The sequence below is a fragment of the Castor canadensis genome, chromosome 15 (genome assembly GCF_047511655.1).
Source record: "Castor canadensis chromosome 15, mCasCan1.hap1v2, whole genome shotgun sequence".
Classification (NCBI taxonomy): Eukaryota; Metazoa; Chordata; class Mammalia; order Rodentia; family Castoridae; genus Castor; species Castor canadensis.
In genome coordinates, this window is record NC_133400.1 from 82,749,476 (window position 1) to 82,770,222 (window position 20,747).

Here is a 20,747-nt window from a genome sequence, read left to right on the forward strand (position 1 = left end):
ATTGAAAGAAATTTTTCATGATTTTAGAAATCTCTTTAATGAACATTCTCCCTTGGGTGTGGGGGAATCTTTTAATCTAAATTACTGTTCAATTTGTGCAATGTGTTTCCTTATCATGAAGAAAACTGCAATTTGTACAGTATGTTCTTATGGCATGAACTGTTTTGATTCCTAAACACACACATACACATGTGTGTATATGTAATCCAGTTTGTCTAGGAGAGATCTTTTGGTAAATACAAACAAAAGAGATCTGTTAATTTTCTCTTACATGTTTTAGGACCTGGATGTACAAAGACTGTTTACTTTTACAGCTTGTCTAGTACTAGCTAATCTTACCAGGTGTAGGTTTACAAAATATGGCAAAACCCAATCTATTCACCATTTTCTTTCTTTAAGATAGAGTCTTGCTCTATAGTCCAGGTTGGCCTCAAACTTTCCATCCTCCTTCGTCAGCCTCCAGAGTGCTTGGATTAAAGGCATGTACCCACCATCCCTGGCTCTATTCATCTTCTTAACTAGCACCTTCTAATTCAAACATGTATAGGCCTCTACTAAAGGGATTTGTTCATTTATAATATAACATACCTTAGTAAGCATTAAGCTTATATTAAGGAAAATAAGCTTAATACAGAAAATGCATACTAAGAAATTAGTCAATCATGTATGAACGATGTAAAGAACTCATAAGCAAAATTTTATTTTGCAAGAATCACTTTTTGTGATTATGAAGAAATAACTTGATCTAGGAAGAAAATACCTGCTCTTTTTAGAAATTAATAAACTATGTACCGTACCAGCCCACATAACTTCAGTACAATGAAAGAACAAAGCTAACTTCTTAATACTCTGAATGGTTATAAGAAATCCAGTGAACTTAATGTTATGTGTGCCAAAACTGTTCACTTGTCCTGATGGCAGCCAAAAGCTCACGGTGCTCAGACAAAGAGGGCCATATCAAAACTTTAGTACAGTTACTACTACTGCAATAAAAAAGCAACATACACACAAACACATAACCCCCAAAGATCCATTTTAACTAGATGAAGAAAAAGAACATAATTTACTTAAAAATACTTTGGACATTTTTTTTCCTGATCAAATCTGTGACCACTTCATTTTTCCTGCCTTCTTAAAAGGTTAAAATTTATCAGTGACATTTCTTCCATAGTCTTCCACGGGCTTTCACAAGACATCTCATGACACCTAACCACACAAGCAGTGCAGTTGCTTGTACAAACATAACATAAAAACATCGGATTTTCATCAGAAGAGTGGTAATTAAAGATTCTTTTTGTGAGTTCATGGAAATCCACGATGTTGTACTTAGATACATATTCTTTTCCCTAAAGTAAGCATAATGAGGCCAAATATTTGGGGGCAAACAAATGAGACGAAAGTACAAGTCTTGGAGGAGAAAATCCGACATTTACCAACAGTTTGGACAGGTGACATCAGGAGTTAAATGATGCAGTCCATGACATGAATCTGTAGCGTATCTATGTCCGGCAGAACTTCTCCACACTTGGGGCAAGAATGGAGCGGAATACTCTCTTCCTGCTGTTGCTGCCAGTTCCTGTCCTCACCCCCTGGGAATGAGCAGGAAAGGCATTAGTTCCATCTCCACAGCATTTCTGCGATCTTAGTAACAAATGGCTAATTTCAACATCCATTAATCCTTGTAATCAATACTTAATGGGATAGGAACACAGGCTTTTGGTTTTTAAGGGAAGTTATTACTGTGCACACAATAATCTGCTTGCATATTATTTCAGGATTTAAACCATATTCTAAGTTCAACGTATGTGAGAATACATATATCATTTTAGTTCTAGGTACAGAATAATACATGATCCGCTAAAAACTACAGTATGTGAGAGAATAAAAGAGATGAATGTAAGCAGAAGGGGAGAATGTGGAGGGAGAAGTCAAGTTTGCATGGGAGAGGGCTCCTGGAATGGCATGCGTTTTCCCAGAAGCAGACAAGCATCTCATTTTTTCAGATTCTTGTTGAACCTCCACGATGTGTAGGAGAGTGCTGTGTGCCCCATATGGATGAGGCGAGGAAGCCAGGGGAGAGATGCAGCAGGGCAGTGTTAGGCACTAGGGATCAGGCAGGAGGAGGTGAAGGACCCTTACTCAGAAAGGCCTCCAGGATGAGGCCATGCCACAAGGAGCAGCAGAAGTCATCCAAGAAAAGTCAGTGAGCAGGACTGGGGATGTGGCTCAAGTGGTAGAGCACTTGCCTAGCAAGCTTGAAGCCCTGAGTTCAACCCTCAGTCCTGCAAAAGTCAGTGAGGAGAAACAAGTGAACAATGAATCCTGCCATTTCTTCCAATTTTGGGGCTAGGCTGGTGTCAATGCTAAATCAGAGAACATTTGAAATCAGCCCTGACTGTAGGTAGGACATGGATCAATACAAACTGCCATCACTGTAGAAAAGTACTTCTGCCTCCTGGGCACTGCCCACCAGCCCTTTCTGGACCAATGCAACCATTTTGGTTTTTTAGGGTCTCAACCTAGACTTTGGTTCGGCCCCCAAAACTTTGTTTTTGGAGGATGACAATGAAGATAACCTTTACATGATTCTTTGCTTCATAGTACATTATTTGAATTTAATAATATACAAGACTAGAAACAGTTTGTATTCAGCAACCTAAGACGCTTTTTGTTTTTCCTTCCAGTGCTGGGAATCAAGCCTCATACATGCTAGGCAAGTGCTCTTCCACTGAGGTATATCACTAAATGGAAGAAGCTTTTATTTTTCTTCCCTCCTTCTCTGTCTCTCTCTGTCTCCAATATTGCTGACTGAATGCAGGACTTCAAGCACGCTAGGCAAGCACTCTACCACTTGAACTATGCCCCTGGCTCTTCCATTTGCCCTGCTTGGCCTAGAACTCAAGATTCTCTTGCCTCTGCCTTCCAAGTAAAATAACTGGAGCACGATTCAAATGATAAACCACTTGCCTATCAAGATGGAGGCCCTACATTCAAACAAAGCAAAACGAAACTTCAAACATCAAAACCATCCTGGGCTGGATTACCAGTCTGTCTATGGCTCCCTCTGCCTCCTGCCTCTTATAATAGCTTAGTCAGCTTTTTTGTTTGTTCTTTTGTTTTATGCTTAGTCAGTTTTTATTATTATCCCAGCATACTCATTTCTGCCTTTGTCCTTTTACTCGTCCATTATCTTTATCCAAATAAATCCAAGGTCAAACTTAGAGTATGTCCTGCCTTAGTGATCAACCTTTCCTCTTCAACACTATTGTTTTGTTACTTACATGCGATGTGATGCTGACGTGGAGATACCCTGTCTCCAACTGTAGCACAGCCCTTAAGGAGTTGAGTATGCCTATGTCTTTCTGGTACCTGTCACTTAGCCAAGTACCCCAGAACAGAGCAGACACTTAAGTGGCTGCTGGTGACAACAATAAGATGTAATGGGGAGAGACTGTTGTTTAAAGCAGTTTTGCATATGCCCTGTGAATAACACTATCCTTACTTTTTAAATCTAAATTACTACCTCTAATACTTTAACCTTTTGTTTTTTTAAAGAGAAACCTTTGGGTGGGGACAAGGGGAGAGATGGAAGATAAAAAAGATACTCAGAGAAATTTCCCCAAGACTTAACAGTTCATTCCATATAATAATATTATTTCCAAGCCCATGATAAAACTGCTTTTCCATTCTGACAATCGGTTGATATGTGAAAGGGACTTAGGCTATTCCAGCATCTAAGAAAAAGGTTTAGTTTTTTTGTTTTGTTTTGTATTTTTGGTAGCACTGGGGTTTGAACTCAGGCCCTTGAGCTTGCTAAGCAGGAACTCTTACTGCTTGAGCCACTCCTCCAGCCCTTTTTTATGATGAGTTTTTTTCCAGATACGGTCCTGAAAACTATTTGCCTGGGCTGGCTTCAAACCTCAATCCTCCTAAACTTTGCCTCCTGAATAGCTAGGATTACAGGTGTGAGCCACCCATGCCCAACTAGAACCAGTTTTATTTTTGAATGAAATTTAACACGGCATCCAGATTCTTCTTAGGCATTACTAACTTTTTTTCTAAGTATGTTAATCATTGATCTTTGAATTATGTTTTTCATATCTAGACTCAAGGATATTTCCCCTTTTAGTGATTTATTATAAATGACATATTATTACCTGTCCATTAAAACCATGACGTAAATACAGCACCACATGTTTAAGAAGTATCATAATCATTTTCACTTAGGAAATTAAAATCTGGATACGTTACAGAATTAAATGACAATCAATTTATCACAGTAGTCACACTCAGATAACCTTTCAATTTTGCCCTCACTAGCCTTGCGATCCTGAGTTATTTAACCTTGTTGAGTTCTAGCTTTGTTTTCTGTAAGAAATAGACCTCATGGATTTTTTTGAGAATCCAATGAAGTAATACTGATACAGTGACACCAGCACAGTGCTTGCACACACATTCTCAATGAATGTGAACACGACTGTGTGTGACTACTAGGTAGCAGTGTTCACACGTGCTCCAAGGAAGGTTATCACTCAACAGAGTACTTAAATATGCACTTAAACATAAACTGTTGAATAGCAGAGTAATAAAGTACTTCAGTTCGGGAAGGAAACAACTCATACAGATGGGATTTGAAATGGGTTCTACGGATGGGTAGGAGTTCACTGGGAAGCAATTATAAGACAGGAATATGCATGAGGGAGGGACACAGTGCAAATATATGCACAGAGAGGCTCAGGATGAATGGAAGGGACTGATTCAGATCCACTAATGTCTATAGCCTGTCCCAAAGGTGAAGGCTCCAGACTGGACTAGTGAGAAATGGATGGAGGTTAGTGTACTAGGGGAATAAGGGGTGCTATAGTTTTGGTAGTATGATTTGGAATCCATTCTATAGAATGGAAAGGAACCTTTTTTAAAGCATCTTCTGCGTCCGTTATTCCCTGAATACCAGCTCGCATGTGACTCACCTCTTTGAACGAGGTAAGCCTGCTGTTCCGGGTCAACTGTTCTCGCTCCGTGCCGGCTTTGCATTTCCATCAAGGACTGCCTGCTGGGATTAAAAGCAACGCTACGTGTGATGTTCTACAAGACTGAAACATGATGCTGGTGAGTAGTCAACCACAGTAGGAAGAAAAAGAGTCCAACTACAAGGCCAAGGTTCATAAGCTCCAGAACTTGAGACTAATTTGGTTTTTAAATACTATTGGCATGAGGATACTATGTGGGGAAACTAAGATTTTCAAAATCAGTTAGGAAACAATCAAACTGTTAATTGATAGGAGAATGGACTAGAAAAAAGTAGCTATTTCTTTATCAAAAGACTACACAGCAATTAAATATAATGATTTAAATCTGTATGTATCAACAGAGTTCAAAATCACAATACTATCTAAACCAAGTTTCAGAACAGTATTTACAGTGATCATTTTGTAACTGAAGACACAGAGAAATCAGTATTACCTTATTTATAGGGGTGTGCATATCTACATGTATATATGTATAAAATAGATGGGGAGACGCCTATCAAATTCCTGGTTGTACAAGGTAAAGGAAGAGGGGACTATGATAAAGGATGGGGAACAAAGGAGACATTAACTTTATCTACAACACCTTTTTTATTTTAATAAAAAAAAATACTGGGTTGGGGACATGGCTTAACTGGTAGAGTGCCTGCCTAGCAAACATGAGGCCCTGAGTTCAAACCCCATTGCCACCAAATAAATAAATAAAAGCTTGTTTCTCACAAGTTTCTGTCAAGCTTTATTATAAGCCAAACTAGGTACAGGAATAAGACCAAGTGAAGTGGAGGTACAGCAACCCTCACAGCTCAAATTAGGAAATAGCTTGGACAGGTCACCTCTTCCACAGCCTCCTGGTCCTAGGCTCCAAGTCCTGTCATGTTTCCTTACCTGTCTCCATCTTCAAAAGCATTATTCTCCTTCAGCAAGATTGCCAGCTGCAATGCCAGTTGTTCCTTTTCTTCATGGATCTTCTCTCTTGCTTCTCTTTCAGCATGAAAGTCTGAACAGTAAACTTCCATCTGTGAGAGGAGAAAGGCACAGAAGTTGCCATGAGTTAGAATACAGACCCTCTGCAGCTCACCTGTTCATGACGTCAGGAGATAACATGGAGTGCCATGTCCTAAGAGGGACCTTGTGAATGACAGCTACTGACTCCTGCCAGGAACCAGTACAACCACCAAGGCCTTCCAACTCCATTCTGATCGTAGGTACAAGGCATGTGCATAGGTGCTTGAAGCAGTTACAACCCCACAACTGCACTGATACAGGTGGGTTAAGCAATGTATGTACCGCTAACTCGGTAAAGTACTGTGGCCTCTTTTTAAAAACAAAATCATCAGTGTTGGCTTATAGTAAATGGTTTATTCACTTTGCCAGGTAAAATTAGAATGCTGGTCACAAGCAAAACTTACAATAATAATTATCAGATGCTATTTATTGAATTCTAAATATGTGTGAGGTCCTGTGTTGGGTGCTTATTTCACCTTATCAGAATTCCTGGGAATGTGTAAAATTGCTATCACTATTTTATTTTATTTAGTTCTTTTTTCTGGTGATACTGGGGTTTGCACTCAGGGCCTTGTGCTTACTAGGCAGGTGCTCTACCACTTGAGTCATGCTCCAAACTACTATCACCATTTAAAAAAATAAGCTTAATAGTTCTTAATCCTGGGAAAACTTATGGAGTAGGCAAATCAGCACTTGAACCCATTTACCATGGACTCTGTGATATACCAAGACACTTGACATGTGTGGCGGCCACCAGCCTTGCAGCTGGCTGCAGTGCTCTTTGCCCCTTGGCTTTCATCCCCTCTGTGATTCCTTCCCACAGTGAATGGGGCTGACCCGAGTAACTACTAGGCAGCGCAGAAGTGGGAATGTGGCTTCGGAGACTGGGTCATAAAAGACACTGTGGCTCCTTCCTGGCTTTCTTCAGGATCCCTTCCCCTGGAGGAGGCCAGCTGCCATGTCATGAAGTCATACAAGCAGCCCACGGGTGAGGCCTGCTCAGTGAGGAAAAGAGGCCTCCGGCCAACAGCCGTGCGAGTGAGACATCTCGGAAAGGGACCAACATAGCTCATGAGAGATCCTGACTCAGGATGTCCTGCTAAGCTTCTCCTGATTCCCGACCCACAGAAACTATGTGAGACAACATATGCTTATTTTTGTTTGTTTTAAGCTGCTGAGTTTGGGGAGTAATTTGTTATGCAGAGATAACTAATACATCATGACAGCAATTTCTCTATTGTTATCAAATTGTAAAACTGAACCATTTAATAGTGAATGTAGTGAATTAAGCATTGTTCTAAATACCAGGTTTTAACTTTCTATGTTAAAAATCACTTTTTCTGCACAGCGCTGGTGGCTCACGCCTGTAATCCTAGCTACTCAGGAGGCAGAGATCAGGAGGACTGTGGTTCAAAGCCAGCCCAGGCAAATAGTTTGTAAGATCTTATCTCAAAAAAAGAAAACCCATAACAAAAAAGGGTTGGTGGAATGGCTCAAGGTGTAGGCCCTGAGTTCAAACCCCAGTACTGCAAAAAATAAATAAGAAATAAAATCACTTTTTCCTTTTGAAATTTAATGGTTCTATGATATGGATTATTACCTATTACTTTAAAAAGTAAAATTAATCTAAATATTCTGTTACAACTATAATTATAAAAAGTATGTAATAAAGAGACCATTTTAAGGGACTTCTTATCACTTCTGAGTGATCCAGCATGATAATCATTAGTAGACCATGTCTTTTTTAGAAAGGTCTAAACTTTAGTTGGAGACTCACTTGTATCCCTTCTTAGTTTTGAGCCAGTAAATATAGGTCTTTGTTTTGTCCATACCACCTCCCTAGCAGTGAAAACATTATCTCACATATGATAGGTGCTCAAAAAAAGGTTGCTAGAGCCAGGCATGATGGTGTATGCCTTTAATCTTAGCTACCTGGGAGGCAGAGATCAGAAGATGGTAGTTGGAGGCCAGTTGGGGCAAGAGTTTGGGAGAATACTATCCAACATTTAAAAATTAACAAAAACACCAATAAAAATAACATGTGGCCAAGTAATAACACAGAGAGGTATTCAATATATCTCAGGAGTGAAAAAGTTGTAGTACAAAAGGCGTAGCATGATCTGTTTCAGTGTGTGGTGCTGGGGATGGAAGCCAGGGCCTTACACATACTAGTCAACTCTACCACTGAGCTACAGTCCCAGCCTAATATCACCCCCGCCCCTTTTTTTGGCAGCACTGGGGTTTGAACTTAGTGCCTTACCCTTGCTAGGCAGGTGCTCTGCCACTTGAGTCACTCTACCGTTACTCCATCAGCCCTTTTTTGTGATGGGTTTTGTCAAGGGTCTCACAAACTATTTGCTCAGTCTGGCTTTGAACCATGATGCTCCTGAGTGGGCAGGATTACAGGCATGAGCCACCAGTACCTGGCATGATCCCATTCCTAATGAAGCAAGCAAAATGGAATTTGTGGCAGGCTGGATGTGAGGCTCAAGTGGTACAGTGCCTGCTTTACAAGTGCAGAGCCAGGGTTCAAACCCCAGTCCCACCAAAAAAAAAAAAAAAAAAAGAAGAGGCATTTGGGGGAGTTAGGGCTTTACTTTGTACCTTATATATTCTTGTATTGTATTTGTATTATCTAAAATTTTTGTTTTTTAATGAATGGCTTTGTTTATATTATTTCAAATAAATTTAAAACATATTAGCACCTAATTATCTTAAAAATTCCTCTCTGATTTCTAGTTACTTAAATGAACCCTCTTTCTTCCCATTAATTTTTTTGTGGTTTTACATCTCAGGAAGGATGTATTACCACTCATAAATTCTCTTCCAAATACTCCACTCAACAATATCCGAAGTTTGTCAAAGTAGTCACTAGTCAGTCTCTTCCAGAGAACATAAAGCAAGAAATACGCTTAAAGTTGTTTTTATGAAGCAAGTGTAATTCCAATATTAAAATCTGACAAAGAAGCTAGTCAAAGGAAAATCCTAGGCTAATCTTAAGGATATAGACCCAAAATTATAAGCAAAATATGAGCAAACAAAATCCTACAATTTACAGTAAGTCCACCTTATACACGGAATTATTACATGAAGTTTTGACCAAGCATGGTCAGAAAATAATAAATAAAAAAATCAAAATAAATTTCCAAAACATAAATTTTAAAATTTCTGCACATATTATGCAGCCCAGTTGATGGGAGAAGCTCTCAATCAGTCCTGCATTATTATACTTGTGTTTAAATTGTTACGTGATCTGCTTTCTGAGGGTTTCCCTGCCTTTCATTTGGTGAAAATCTATTTTCCAGAAGCAAATGGTATCTCAAAACCAAGGTGCAAGTGGATGTGCTATATGAAAATCTGAGATCTGTTGAAAGGCACCACGCCTGTAGAGGGAGTTGAGCAGCATTGTGGGAGAAACGAATCAAGCATCTGCAGTATAGCACTGACCTCTGTGTCTCCTGAACATGCACAGGTTTTCCTCAGTGGTGAGCCTGAGGACAGCAAGGGTCAACTGGACACAGAGGATAATTTGAGAGATACGAGTTTTGCTCAATATTTAAAAATCAATTTAATTTACCATATTAACAAATTAAAACATGTAGTTGTCAGGTGTGGTGGTGCAGGCCTGTAATCCCATCTACTTAGGAGGCTGAGGCAGGAGGATCTCAGTTTGGGCTACCTAAGGAGCATCTGCTAAAAAAAGAAAAACACTCTAAGACTGAAAAGGCAAAAACTCTGACAAAGACTTCTATCTGGAGTAGATACAGAACTCATAAAATCAAGAAAAAGCCATGCAGACCTAAAGAGAAACAGACAAAGCCTTGACTTGGCAAGTCACAAGAGAGGAAACCTAGAAGTCCTCAACCTCATCAGTCATCAATGAACTGCAAACTAAATGAGATGTCATCACCTTATGTCCCCCAGAAGGGTTCAGAGCGAAAGACCGACCATACAAGTGTTGACAGTACTCACAGCAATGGCAACTCTGCTGGCGGAAGTGAACTTGGTAAACCTCTGGGAAGCCTATTTACCTACTAGCCGGTGTAGTGTGCACAGCCTCCAACCAGGGACTCCACTCCCAGGTCTGTACCGAAAGAACTGAGAACTCATGAACAAAGAGACATGTGTGGGCATGTAACAGCAACACTACTCATAACGCCACAAACCAGAAATGACTCACCTGCCTATTAACTGTCGATAAGATAAAGTTCACTGAGTTGTGTGCTTAAAAATTTGGTGCATTTTGCACACGTTTTCAATTTAAAATTGAAAAAAACTCACTGGTAGGAAGATTATACAATAAACAATACATATATTAAACACCATTTTCATTTAAACCCTTTTGCCATTGGGAATTGAAGCAAGGCTGACCTCACTCAGCTCAGGTTCTAGAACAGCTCTTACCTGAGCCCTCAGGACAGCCATGGTTTCCAGGTCCTCCTCCTGCTTTGCTATGAGTTGCTTCATCTCATCCATCTGAAGTTGCTTGGAAGCCAGTGCTCTCTCAGCCAGCTCCAGTTTCTCATTTAGTTCCTGTAGCACCACCTTGTCCACTTTTTCTGACTGAAAAAGACAATATTGAGTCCAACAATGGTGACACATGCCTGTTATCCCAGCTGCTTGGGAGGTGGAGGCAGGAGGATCTTAGCTTCCAGGCCAACCTGAGCTAAGTTAGTGAGAACCTATCACAATAATAAAATACAACAAAAGGACTGGGGGTGTGGCTCATGGGCAGGAGGTCCTGAGTTCAATTCCCAGTACCACAAAGAACACAGAAACAACCCTCACCACACACACCATTATTCCAGAAATGGTCTTGAAATAATGCAGCCTGTTTTAGTAAAATGTTACAGGTTTACTTTTCTAAATTATTAGATATGAACTAGTCTGTTTAATTAGCAGAGATAACTTACTCAGAAAGTTGCACTTTATGACTTGCAAATAATAATTTCCTAATTCACAACAATAAGTTTTCTAAAAGATAACACTGAAATTGGGGCTGGAGGCATGGCTCAAGTGGTAGAGCACCTGCCTAGCAATAGAGGAACCCTGAATTCAAAACTCAGTGCCTCCTGTTCACAATATCCAAGTTATGGAAACAGCCAAGATGCCCCACTACTGACGAATGGATTAAGAAAATGTGGTATCTATACACAATGGAATTCTATGCAGCCATGAAGAAGAACGAAATGTTATCATTCGCTGGTAAATGGATGGAATTGGAGAATAACTCATTCTGAGTGAGGTTAGCCTGGCCCAAAAGACCAAAAATCGTATGTTCCCCCTCATATGTGGACATTAGATCAAGGGCAAATACAAAAAGGGGATTGGACTTTGAGCACATGATAAAAGCGAGAGCACACAAGGAAGGGGTGAGGATAGGTAAGACACCTAAAAAACTAGCTAGCATTTGTTGCCCTTAATGCAGAGAAACTAAAGCAGATACCTTAAAGCAACTGAGGCCAATAGGAAAAGGGGAACAGGTACTAGAGAAAAGGTTAGATCACAAAGAATTAACCTAGAAGGTAACACACACGCACAGGAAATCAATGTGAGTCAACTCCCTGTATAGCTATCCTTATCTCAACCAGCAAAATCCCTTGTTCCTTCCTATTATTGCTTATACTCTCTCTACAACAAAATTAGAAATAAGGGCAAAATAGTTTCTGCTGGGTATTGAGGGGGTGGGGGGGAGAGGGTGGGGGTGGAGTGGGCGGTAAGGGAGGGGGTGGGGGCAGGGGGGAGAAATGAACCAAGCCTTGTATGCACATATGAATAATAAAAGAAAAATGAAAAAAAAAAAAAAAAACTCAGTGCCTCAAAAAACAAAACAAAAAAACCAAACACTGAAATTGGGAAATAATAAACCCCAACCCCATGGGGTTGTGTGTCACAGTTATTATCATGTCATTCTTACTTTGTGAAACGTGTTTAAATTTAAAATCAGTTAGGTCCTAGAGAGAAAAAAAATGTTGTATTTTTAAAAAAAGAAAAAGAGGCGGGGGGAAGGGGGGAGAAATGACCCAAACATTGTATGCACATATGAATAAAAGAAAAAAATAAGTAAAAAGAAACACTATACTTATAAAGATGGAAATTCAAAGATCCTTTCTAATTCAAGGCTTGCATGGTCTGTAAATGATCACATCATGCTGGGTGTCTCTTCAAATTTAAATTACACTCTGATGAGTCCAGGGTCCCAAGTTCATTGCCAGCAGGGAAGCTGGCCTTGCACAAGTGCATGCAGCAGATGGGCTTCCAGCCCTCGCCAGCTATCTCACTGTGTGCCCTGTTCACAGGGAAGCCAGTGCTCTTAGCTCCCCTGCAAACCATCCTGAGAAATCCTGAAGGCCTATTCCCTGACTGACTGTGGATGTCAGCTTCATCCTTGTTCACAAAGCACCTTATTCACATGTGGAGCATAAGACGTTATAAATGTTTTCACACGGGACATCCATAAAGTTGCAAAACAACTTTTGAAACCCAACTTAATTAAGTAATCACTCAAATTTTTAATCTGTAAAATGTTCAATAGTTTCTGTTCATCATTAGGCTTTTTTTTTGTATAAATACCTCTATTTTTCTTATTTCCTCAATCATTTTCAGTGCGCTATGGTATTCTTGCAGAAGCTTGTTGTGTGTTGACTGCAGAATGGCTAACTTGGACCTATTGAAAAAGACAGTAGAAAACAGAATTTTGGGGAAAATATCTTGCCTCCTACTCATCTGAAACTCAAGTAGCAAAACCTTTTCTACCTTTATCATTACACCACCTGCTAGCATTTTCTCATTCTCAAATAAAATTTTCCAAAAGATGGAATGTAAATAATTTTCATAATTTTATTAAGGTAAAATGTTAAATTTTATTCTTTCAAAGAGTCTCTTAGGACTCTCAAATTAAAAAAATCAGAATTTAGTTTCAAATCCCAATTCAATCTGTATTTAAAAAAAAAAAAACAAAAACCAAAATGGGTGCTGGTGGCTCACACTTGTGTCCTAGCTACTTGGGAGGCTAAAATTGGGAGGATCAAGGTTTAAGGCCAGCCCAAACAATAGTTCTTGAGACCACGTTTCCAAAATAACCAGAGCAAAATGGACTGGAAGTGTGGCTCAAGTGGTACAGCACCTGCTTTGCAAGTGCAAAGCCCTGAGTTTAAACTCCAGTTCCACCAGGGCACACTTACTTTTCCTCTTCTGTTTTCGCTTGCTCCATTTTGATTTCTGAATGCATGCTTTCCACTTGGAGCTCCAGCTTCTTGGTATTATAAACAAGCTCTTGCTTCTCATTCAACTCTGATGGGGTGGCAGAATTTTTCCTTTCGAGCGCCTGACACCTAAAAAAGATGACGATTTCATGAGGATGAACAATGCTCTTTCCCTTCTCAGTGGCTTTCACACATCCCAAGCTAAAGAAAAATACAAAGAATTTTGGGAATTAGGAAGGCAAAACAAAACATTTTATTCTCCTTGCTTCTTTACTAGATATGGCCATTAATTCTGATTTTGTATGCCTAAACACAAATTAGTGCAAATCTAAGACATGAAGTAGTGTCTTCTTTGAATAATAATTTAGAGTAATTGTCCTAAGTATTCGTAGCATTATATTTTTGTTATTTAAACACAGACCAAAGTAGTAATTGGCTAAAGATGAATCTCATATAGTCACCCATGGGCCCGTTCTATATTTTATTGATTTATTCCCTTTTATATTTAAAAAAGTTCTTGATAAATGCATTATTTTCACGTTACTGGGGTTTGAACTCAGGGCCTCCCACTTGCTAGGCAGTCGCTTTACCATTTGAGCCACTTCACCTATATTTTAAAAAGTTCTGCAGTCACAAAGACTTGGACTTCTGGCAGATTCACTGACTGGAAAAGGAAGTCCTCTAAGGGTCTGTTAAAGATGAGGACAAGAATTTTAATAGAATGACAGCAAAACAAATAAACAATAGCTACGTGCCAGGCATTAATGTCACGCTCATTAAGTATCTCATTTAACACTCCACATATCATAGACATTGTGACAGCATTGTGACTCAGAGAGGTTAAACAACCCACAAGGTGCCACTGCAGACAAGCTGTACGTGAGCATTTCACATCTAGGCCTGTGTGACCGACATCCTTCACATTAGCTGCTACACAGGACCAGACAACCATAACACTGTAGAGTATTGGTAAGTGTCACTCAGGAAAACATCCACCTGCACATGGGGCTACAAATCTGCTTGCCAGTGAATCCAACAGAATGACTTAGCTTTGCCAAGTTTTGGGAAAAAATTTGTTTGAGTCAGGGTCTCTATATATAGCCCAGGCTGGCCTCAAACTTGTGATCCTCCTGCCTCAGCTTCCCAAGTGCTAGGATTATAGAGATGCACCACCATCTCTATAATCCCAGTTTATAATCGTAGCTTCTTAAATCAAGAGAAACAAGCGAATATAAAATTTTCAATTTATATGTCAGCTTTAACAACTGATTAAAAGAATTGAGAGTTGGGCACTGGTGGCTTACACCTAGTTACTCAGGAGGCAGAGATCAGGGGGATCGAGGTTCAAGTCCAGCCCAAGCAAACAATTTAAGAGACTGCATCTCAAAAATACCCAACATAAAAAAGGAGCTGGTGAAGTGGCTCAAGTGGTAGAGTGCCTGCCTAGCAAACAGGAGGCCCTGAGTTCAAACCCCAGTACTAAAAAAAAGGAATTGATTGAGATGGGTTATATTGAAATAAACCCCACTCAACTTCTTTATGCTCTTTCCAGCTTTCTTTTATGTTTGTACACATCAATGGCAGCTGAAGTCAGTCCCAGGAAATCTGGCTTACAGCGCTGTACAAGTAGCACATAAGCTGGTAGACTCAGCAGAATCAAAGTCCCCCGCCATGGTCCCTAGCCCCTGTGTCACATCCAGAACTTTATGCTCTACATCAATCTGTATACACATTAGCATTTTTGAATTCACATTTTACTTAGGTCTCTTTTTTTTTTTTTTTGGTCAGTAGCATAGTAGCAAAATGGAATTTTGTAGCACTGGATATTTTTCAAGGTAGATAAAGTTAACATCTTGCTCTTACTTCTCTTGAAGCCTCTTCTTCATGAGCTCAGCCTCACTGAGTTTCATATGAGCTTCCTGAAGTTCCTTAAACAGGGAGGTTACCTGAAGGTTCAAGGCTTCCACTTCGCTTCCAACCTGCCACACAGAAGTGCCAAATATTCACCTGTGACCATCATCAGAGACTACATGAACCTCTGTGAGATGACGGTCTGAACCAATAGTAGCCAATGGGGAACCAATTCATTTTGACAATTACTACCCCAACTACCTTCTATGAAAGGAAATGTTTTAGGTATAATTCTGTTTCCTAATACAGCACTAACAGATCAGCTTGGATACACTTGTGACAATGAGTTTGTCACTACTAAAATTACCCCTACTCGTGGTTCAGGGAGCACACAGATCAAATATCATGCATGAATATATCTGAATAAATTAGCTAAAATGTCCATTTATATAAACACCATCTTGTAGGCTACTGTGGCTATCATAACTTGCTGGCTTCATTAACTTCCCCTGAGCCTAATTAACTTATAATACAACACCAAATATATATTCAGGAGCCTTTTCCATGCCAACTGTGTCACTCCTACCAGTAGGGGACAGAACCAAGACCTTGCAATTCTGCATGTTTCTGAGTCATATCCTCAAATCATCTCATTATTCCATTTTCATTTAGTACCCTTGTTCACTTAAGGACTTAGGACACAAAATCAGTTATGAAGAGATACGGGAATGGTTTTTATATAATACAGATGGGAACGCATTGCACTATAACTGACATGGAGTAAAATTCAAACCCAGGATAAGGATATGTGAGAGAAATGGAACAGATTAACATGACTGTCATTTCTACAGCAGACAATACACCTCAAGTCCCCCAATCCAGCTGCTATGGCCTCTCGTGTCTATGAGGGTGAGGCGGCATCTTGGAGTCTTATACCCACAGTCTCTGTGACTTTCTCCTCTTCACCCTCTTTCTCTGTGCGCTGCTCTGTCTGTGTCTCAGTCTCAGAATGATCACGTGCTTTCTTTTCAAACTTTGAAATTCTGAAAAATCACAGAAATGTAGAAAAGTTACTTTCTTTTTGGCTTCAAGAAAAATAGCAATTGCAGAAGCACTTGAAAGAACACCATTCAAAACCTGGGTAAAGGGGACTTCAAAATGTTTTTACTTGTCACTATATTGCTATTGGTTTTGCTTTTCATCTTAAGATTGACTAGAATTGATGCAATTTAAGATGAATACACACAGATGTAAAAGGTGGGAATATAAACTGAACACAGTGTTACCCGCCTGTAATCCCAGTATTCAGCAGGTTGAGGCATAAGGATCATGAGTTCCAAGCCAACCTTGGCTACATAATGAGAACCTGTCTCAAAAACAAAACAAGAGATAGAACTAACTCATTGTGAACACTGTTTTCATGTGACTGTACTGTCCACAGGGATTTTTAAAATTTTTTGTGTATGTACAAATGTGGATGTGTGTGAACCCCATAAGAATTCATCAGAGACAGAAAGCCTTTCTCTTTGAGGACCCACATAAGTTTGTAAGTCCCTGAACAAAAGCATATAGCACTGTTCTTACACAGAATCTAAATCACGGGAGAGCTATCCCAAAACAAATGAAGCCAATATAGACTGGTTAAAGATGGGAGGTTGGGTGTGTGTACCTAATTCTTCTCTGACCCCAGGCCCTGTGAAAATGACTTTCAAACAGCCCTGAGCCTATAGGAACAAAAAGAAAGAAAGAGGGCACTACAGCAAGCAAGGGTTGGAGGGGGGGGCGCTGAGCATTCTGGGAGCTGGACCTAAAGCCAACAGTAGGGAAAACCAAGAAGTAACCTGATTCCCACTGCGGAGAACCCACAAAGGCTCAGGAACTGGGGGTGATAAAAGCAACTGGAAGATGTCAACATATCGAGCTTCTGGACTCAGACGTGAAACAAAGCTGAGGTACTGGGTCCCCTACATAAGAGAGGGGACCTCACATCAGATGACTTCAGGCCCTCGGTCTTCTTTTCCTCTCCTCTCAAGAACACTGGCATCCAGAAAATTGCTGTCAGGCAGGAGGCCAAAGAGCCTTCTCTAGAGAACTTGACTAGCAGAAGAGGGAAGATTCAGTCTCAGATCTGTGGCCTCCCCCAGGAAGTCTCCAGCTTGACTTCCTATAGAAGCTTCAAGTAGCCTCTCTCTCTCTTCTTAAATCCGACTGAACAGCCAAGACTACCAGACTTTGAAGGAAAACCTTAAAATAAAAGACATTTTCTACTCTCAATAGAATATCCCTAGAGACAACTACCAGAAAGGAACGTTAAAAGCACCGTATGAAGCCAGGAAGAGCGATCAGAGCAGAGTACACAACTCAACTGTGAACTGTGAGTGTGTATGCAGTGCGTGCATTCCTGGATGCCTAAGAATGCGAACACGAGTAGTCTATCAATTGATTACATCAATTTCAGTTTCAGAAGAGAATAGGAAGAGAAGGGCCCCGAAGCATGTGTGTGTTGTGTTGATGATAATGGTGTCAGACAGTAAATCTCCATCATTCATAGTGAGAGGTCAATAGATTATGTTTTAAAACTTTTTAAAAATTAAAGCAACAATTTTTGATATTTACCTCCTGATATGTGGAGGTAAATATCAAAAGAACCAACTAAATGTGTTAAAGGTGATTGGGAAGCAGGTTACACTTAAGTATGGGGTAGGGGCTGATCGAAAGACTGTTTCTCCATAAGAAGTTCCTAGAATGACCAATTCTTTCTATGAATGTAAAACTGATTTTTTTGAGGGGGCAGGACTGGGGTTTGAACTCAGGGCTACACACTTGCTAGGCAGGCGCTCTACCACTTTGAACCACCCCGTCAGACCTGCAAAACTGATCTTTAAAGAAGAATCTAATGAGGATGAAAAGTAAAATAAACACTGGAATGACTTGCAAATTGTCAGATCTAATTAGTGCAGGCACACTCTCTCCAGTTAGGCTGAATAACTGGATTAAGCAGCAGCTAGTGGGGAGGAAGGTGGGTCTTACAACACAGCTTACGGAGGTACAAGGTTGGACATCTGTTTGAATTACAAGTTCTCTTCATTTTCCAGGACATACTGTCACCTCAAACTGTCCCTTGCTACTCCTTGATTCTCCAGGACTACATTTCCTATACAATTTTCCTCTTCTCCCAATGTCAGGGTATGTTTAGAAAACACAAACTACATGAAATATGAATCCTGACAAAACAATGACAGGAAGATAAATCTACTGTTCCCTGCCCCCATATATCACCTGATTATTTTCAGAATAATAAAATTTAGAACACCTACACCTGGATTTTCTGTGATTAATGGAAAAGGTTGAAGACTGACTTATTTTTTTTTCTTTCAGAAAAAGACATGCTAGATCTTGCAATGAGTTTTTTCTGTTACTGTTGTTTGTTTATGGCAGGGTCTCACTATGTATCCCGGGTTGGCCTTGAACTTGAGATCCTCTTGCCTCCGCTTCCTGAGTGCTGAGATTACAGGTGTGTGTAACCACACCAGCTTTTGCAATGTGTTTTAGCATATCTAATTACAATCTGTACAAATCAAGCCAAGCTGTTCATGTGGTGTTTGGTTTCAATCCTGCCTTATCTGGGAGAAAATCATCCTGCCTCCCATGTAGAGAAAAACATTCGTCCCAGCCACTAACTAATGATCTGTCAGTTGTTAAATATTGAGAGGAGGCTGGCCCACAAAGTCAAAGTTCAATGTTATTGAGAAAGAGGCTTATATAGGGTGCATAAGGTGGGGTTTGAAAGCCCCCTCCCTCTCCAAGATCAGGCCTGACTTATTAGGTAAATCTGAAGAGCTACGCCTTCTAGCCTAGAGGGGGAAAGCTATGTCTTTTTTTTTTAAACAGGAATAATATATTTCATATAAAAAGATCAGGATGTATAAGCAGCAAATTCCTAAGTTTACGCTATGAATACAGCCAATCACACTAGTTTAAGTAAGGTAGAACTACTGGCTAAAGTTCACTTCCTGGGATGGTACACAGAACATGGGAGACACAAGCATGTCTATAAAATAAAAACACGGATTACACATGGCTGTTGAAAGGCCTGACACTCTCCTCTAAAACTCAGCTATAACAAAGTGTGGGAAGAACACTTTTATTTATTTATTTGTGCACTATTACTGTGCATTGGTATTTAACAAAAAGGCAGAATGAATATGTCACCATTAGAACTTAGGTGGTAGTGTCCTAGAAGTCACCTGTGAACTGTTCTACAGGACAGCAGTAGGACATGGGATTAAAAACCTAGGATCTATTGCCACCTTTTCACATTTGAAAAGAGCTGATTACCAAGTAAGTCATTAGGTAAATGCTGACTGTCTTCTAAGTTATTTCTCCATTCTGAAAAACAACTTATTCTCAGTATTTTAAGAGTAGGTCTTCTAATAGTTAAATATTTAAACTGCTTCAATTGGAAATTGTACCTTAAAATGCAATTAATTAGCTATTTATAATGTTTGAGACAATTAATTATGCCATAGGGTATTTATGATTAAATGTTCTAATCACCAGCACCCTAAAAATATTACATAGTTTCCCTTATAGTTTATGTTGGATTTGGGGTATCTTAACACTTTGCATTTCAAAAAGTACATTCGTAATCAGAACTTTACAGTAACTCATAAGATAGATAAACTTTACCCTGAATGCTAACCTAAGTGATTCTTCTTGCTTCCTCTTTTGTGTACACAAAAGCACCATTTCTCAACTCATTCTATGAGGTCAGTATTACCTAGAGACCAAAGCTAGACAAAGACATCACAAGAAAAGAAACTACAAACCAATATCCGTTATGTAACAAGACATAAAAATGTCCAACAAAATACAACAAATTGAACCTGGCAACATAGAAAAGGGATTATACACCTTGACCAAATGAGATTCATCCCAGGAATGAAAGGTTGATTGTATATCTGAGAGTCAATTAAATATGAAATTTTAATAAAGGCCTTAAAATCTGTATGATGATCTCCATAGACATGTAAAAAGCATTTAAAAATTCCAAATCTGTCTCATGATAAAATTTACAACAAAGTAGACATCAAAGGGAGCTTTTGAACCTGATAAAGACATCAATGACATGCTTACAGTTAACTTCATACTTAATGGTAAAAGACTGAAAGCTTTGTCCTCACATTAGGATCAAGACAGGATGCCTACCCTCTCCACTAGCACTTAACAATGAATTGAAGTTCTAGCCATGGCAATCAAGCAAGAAAAAAACCATTCAGATTAGAAAGCAAAGAAGCAAAACTATCTCTATTTGCAGATTATACAATTTAACTCTGTACACAGGAAATCTTAGGGATCCCACTAAAAATTATTAGCACCAATAAGTCACTTTAGCAAGTTTACAGGATATAAGATCAACATATAAAACTTGGTTATAGTTCTATGTACTACCAATGACTAAGCCAACAAAGAAAACAAGTCCATTTACAATAACATCAAAAATACTAAAATACTAAGGAATAAATTTAACAAATAAGTGTAAGAGCTGTACACTGAAAATATAAAACATCAGTGAAAGAAATAAAAATAGACCCTGACCTACAGAGTCAATGCAATCCCTAATAAAATCCCAGCTGGTTTTTTCTACCCAGAAATTATC

At 39.4% G+C, this 20,747-nt stretch overlaps 1 protein-coding gene across 7 annotated transcripts in view; it reads right to left on the reverse strand.

Annotated features, from left to right (window-relative positions):
• Positions 1 to 676: 676 nt before the first annotated feature.
• The window catches only part of LOC109679005 (optineurin-like), a 41,050-nt gene continuing 20,979 nt past the window's right edge, over positions 677 to 20,747 (reverse strand). For 6 of the 7 annotated variants that reach the window (XM_074056643.1, XM_074056640.1, XM_074056642.1 and 3 more), the window contains 8 exons: positions 16,029 to 16,131; positions 15,101 to 15,216; positions 13,217 to 13,366; positions 12,606 to 12,699; positions 10,437 to 10,595; positions 5,913 to 6,043; positions 4,971 to 5,053; positions 677 to 1,589 (listed from right to left, as the gene is read on the reverse strand). In XM_074056643.1, coding sequence (XP_073912744.1) covers positions 1,462 to 1,589; positions 4,971 to 5,053; positions 5,913 to 6,043; positions 10,437 to 10,595; positions 12,606 to 12,699; positions 13,217 to 13,366; positions 15,101 to 15,216; positions 16,029 to 16,131 — 964 coding nt within the window. In that variant the 3' untranslated portion in view covers positions 677 to 1,461. The remainder of the gene's footprint in view (positions 1,590 to 4,970; positions 5,054 to 5,912; positions 6,044 to 10,436; positions 10,596 to 12,605; positions 12,700 to 13,216; positions 13,367 to 15,100; positions 15,217 to 16,028; positions 16,132 to 20,747) is intronic. The other variant, XM_074056639.1, reaches the window with a different exon arrangement.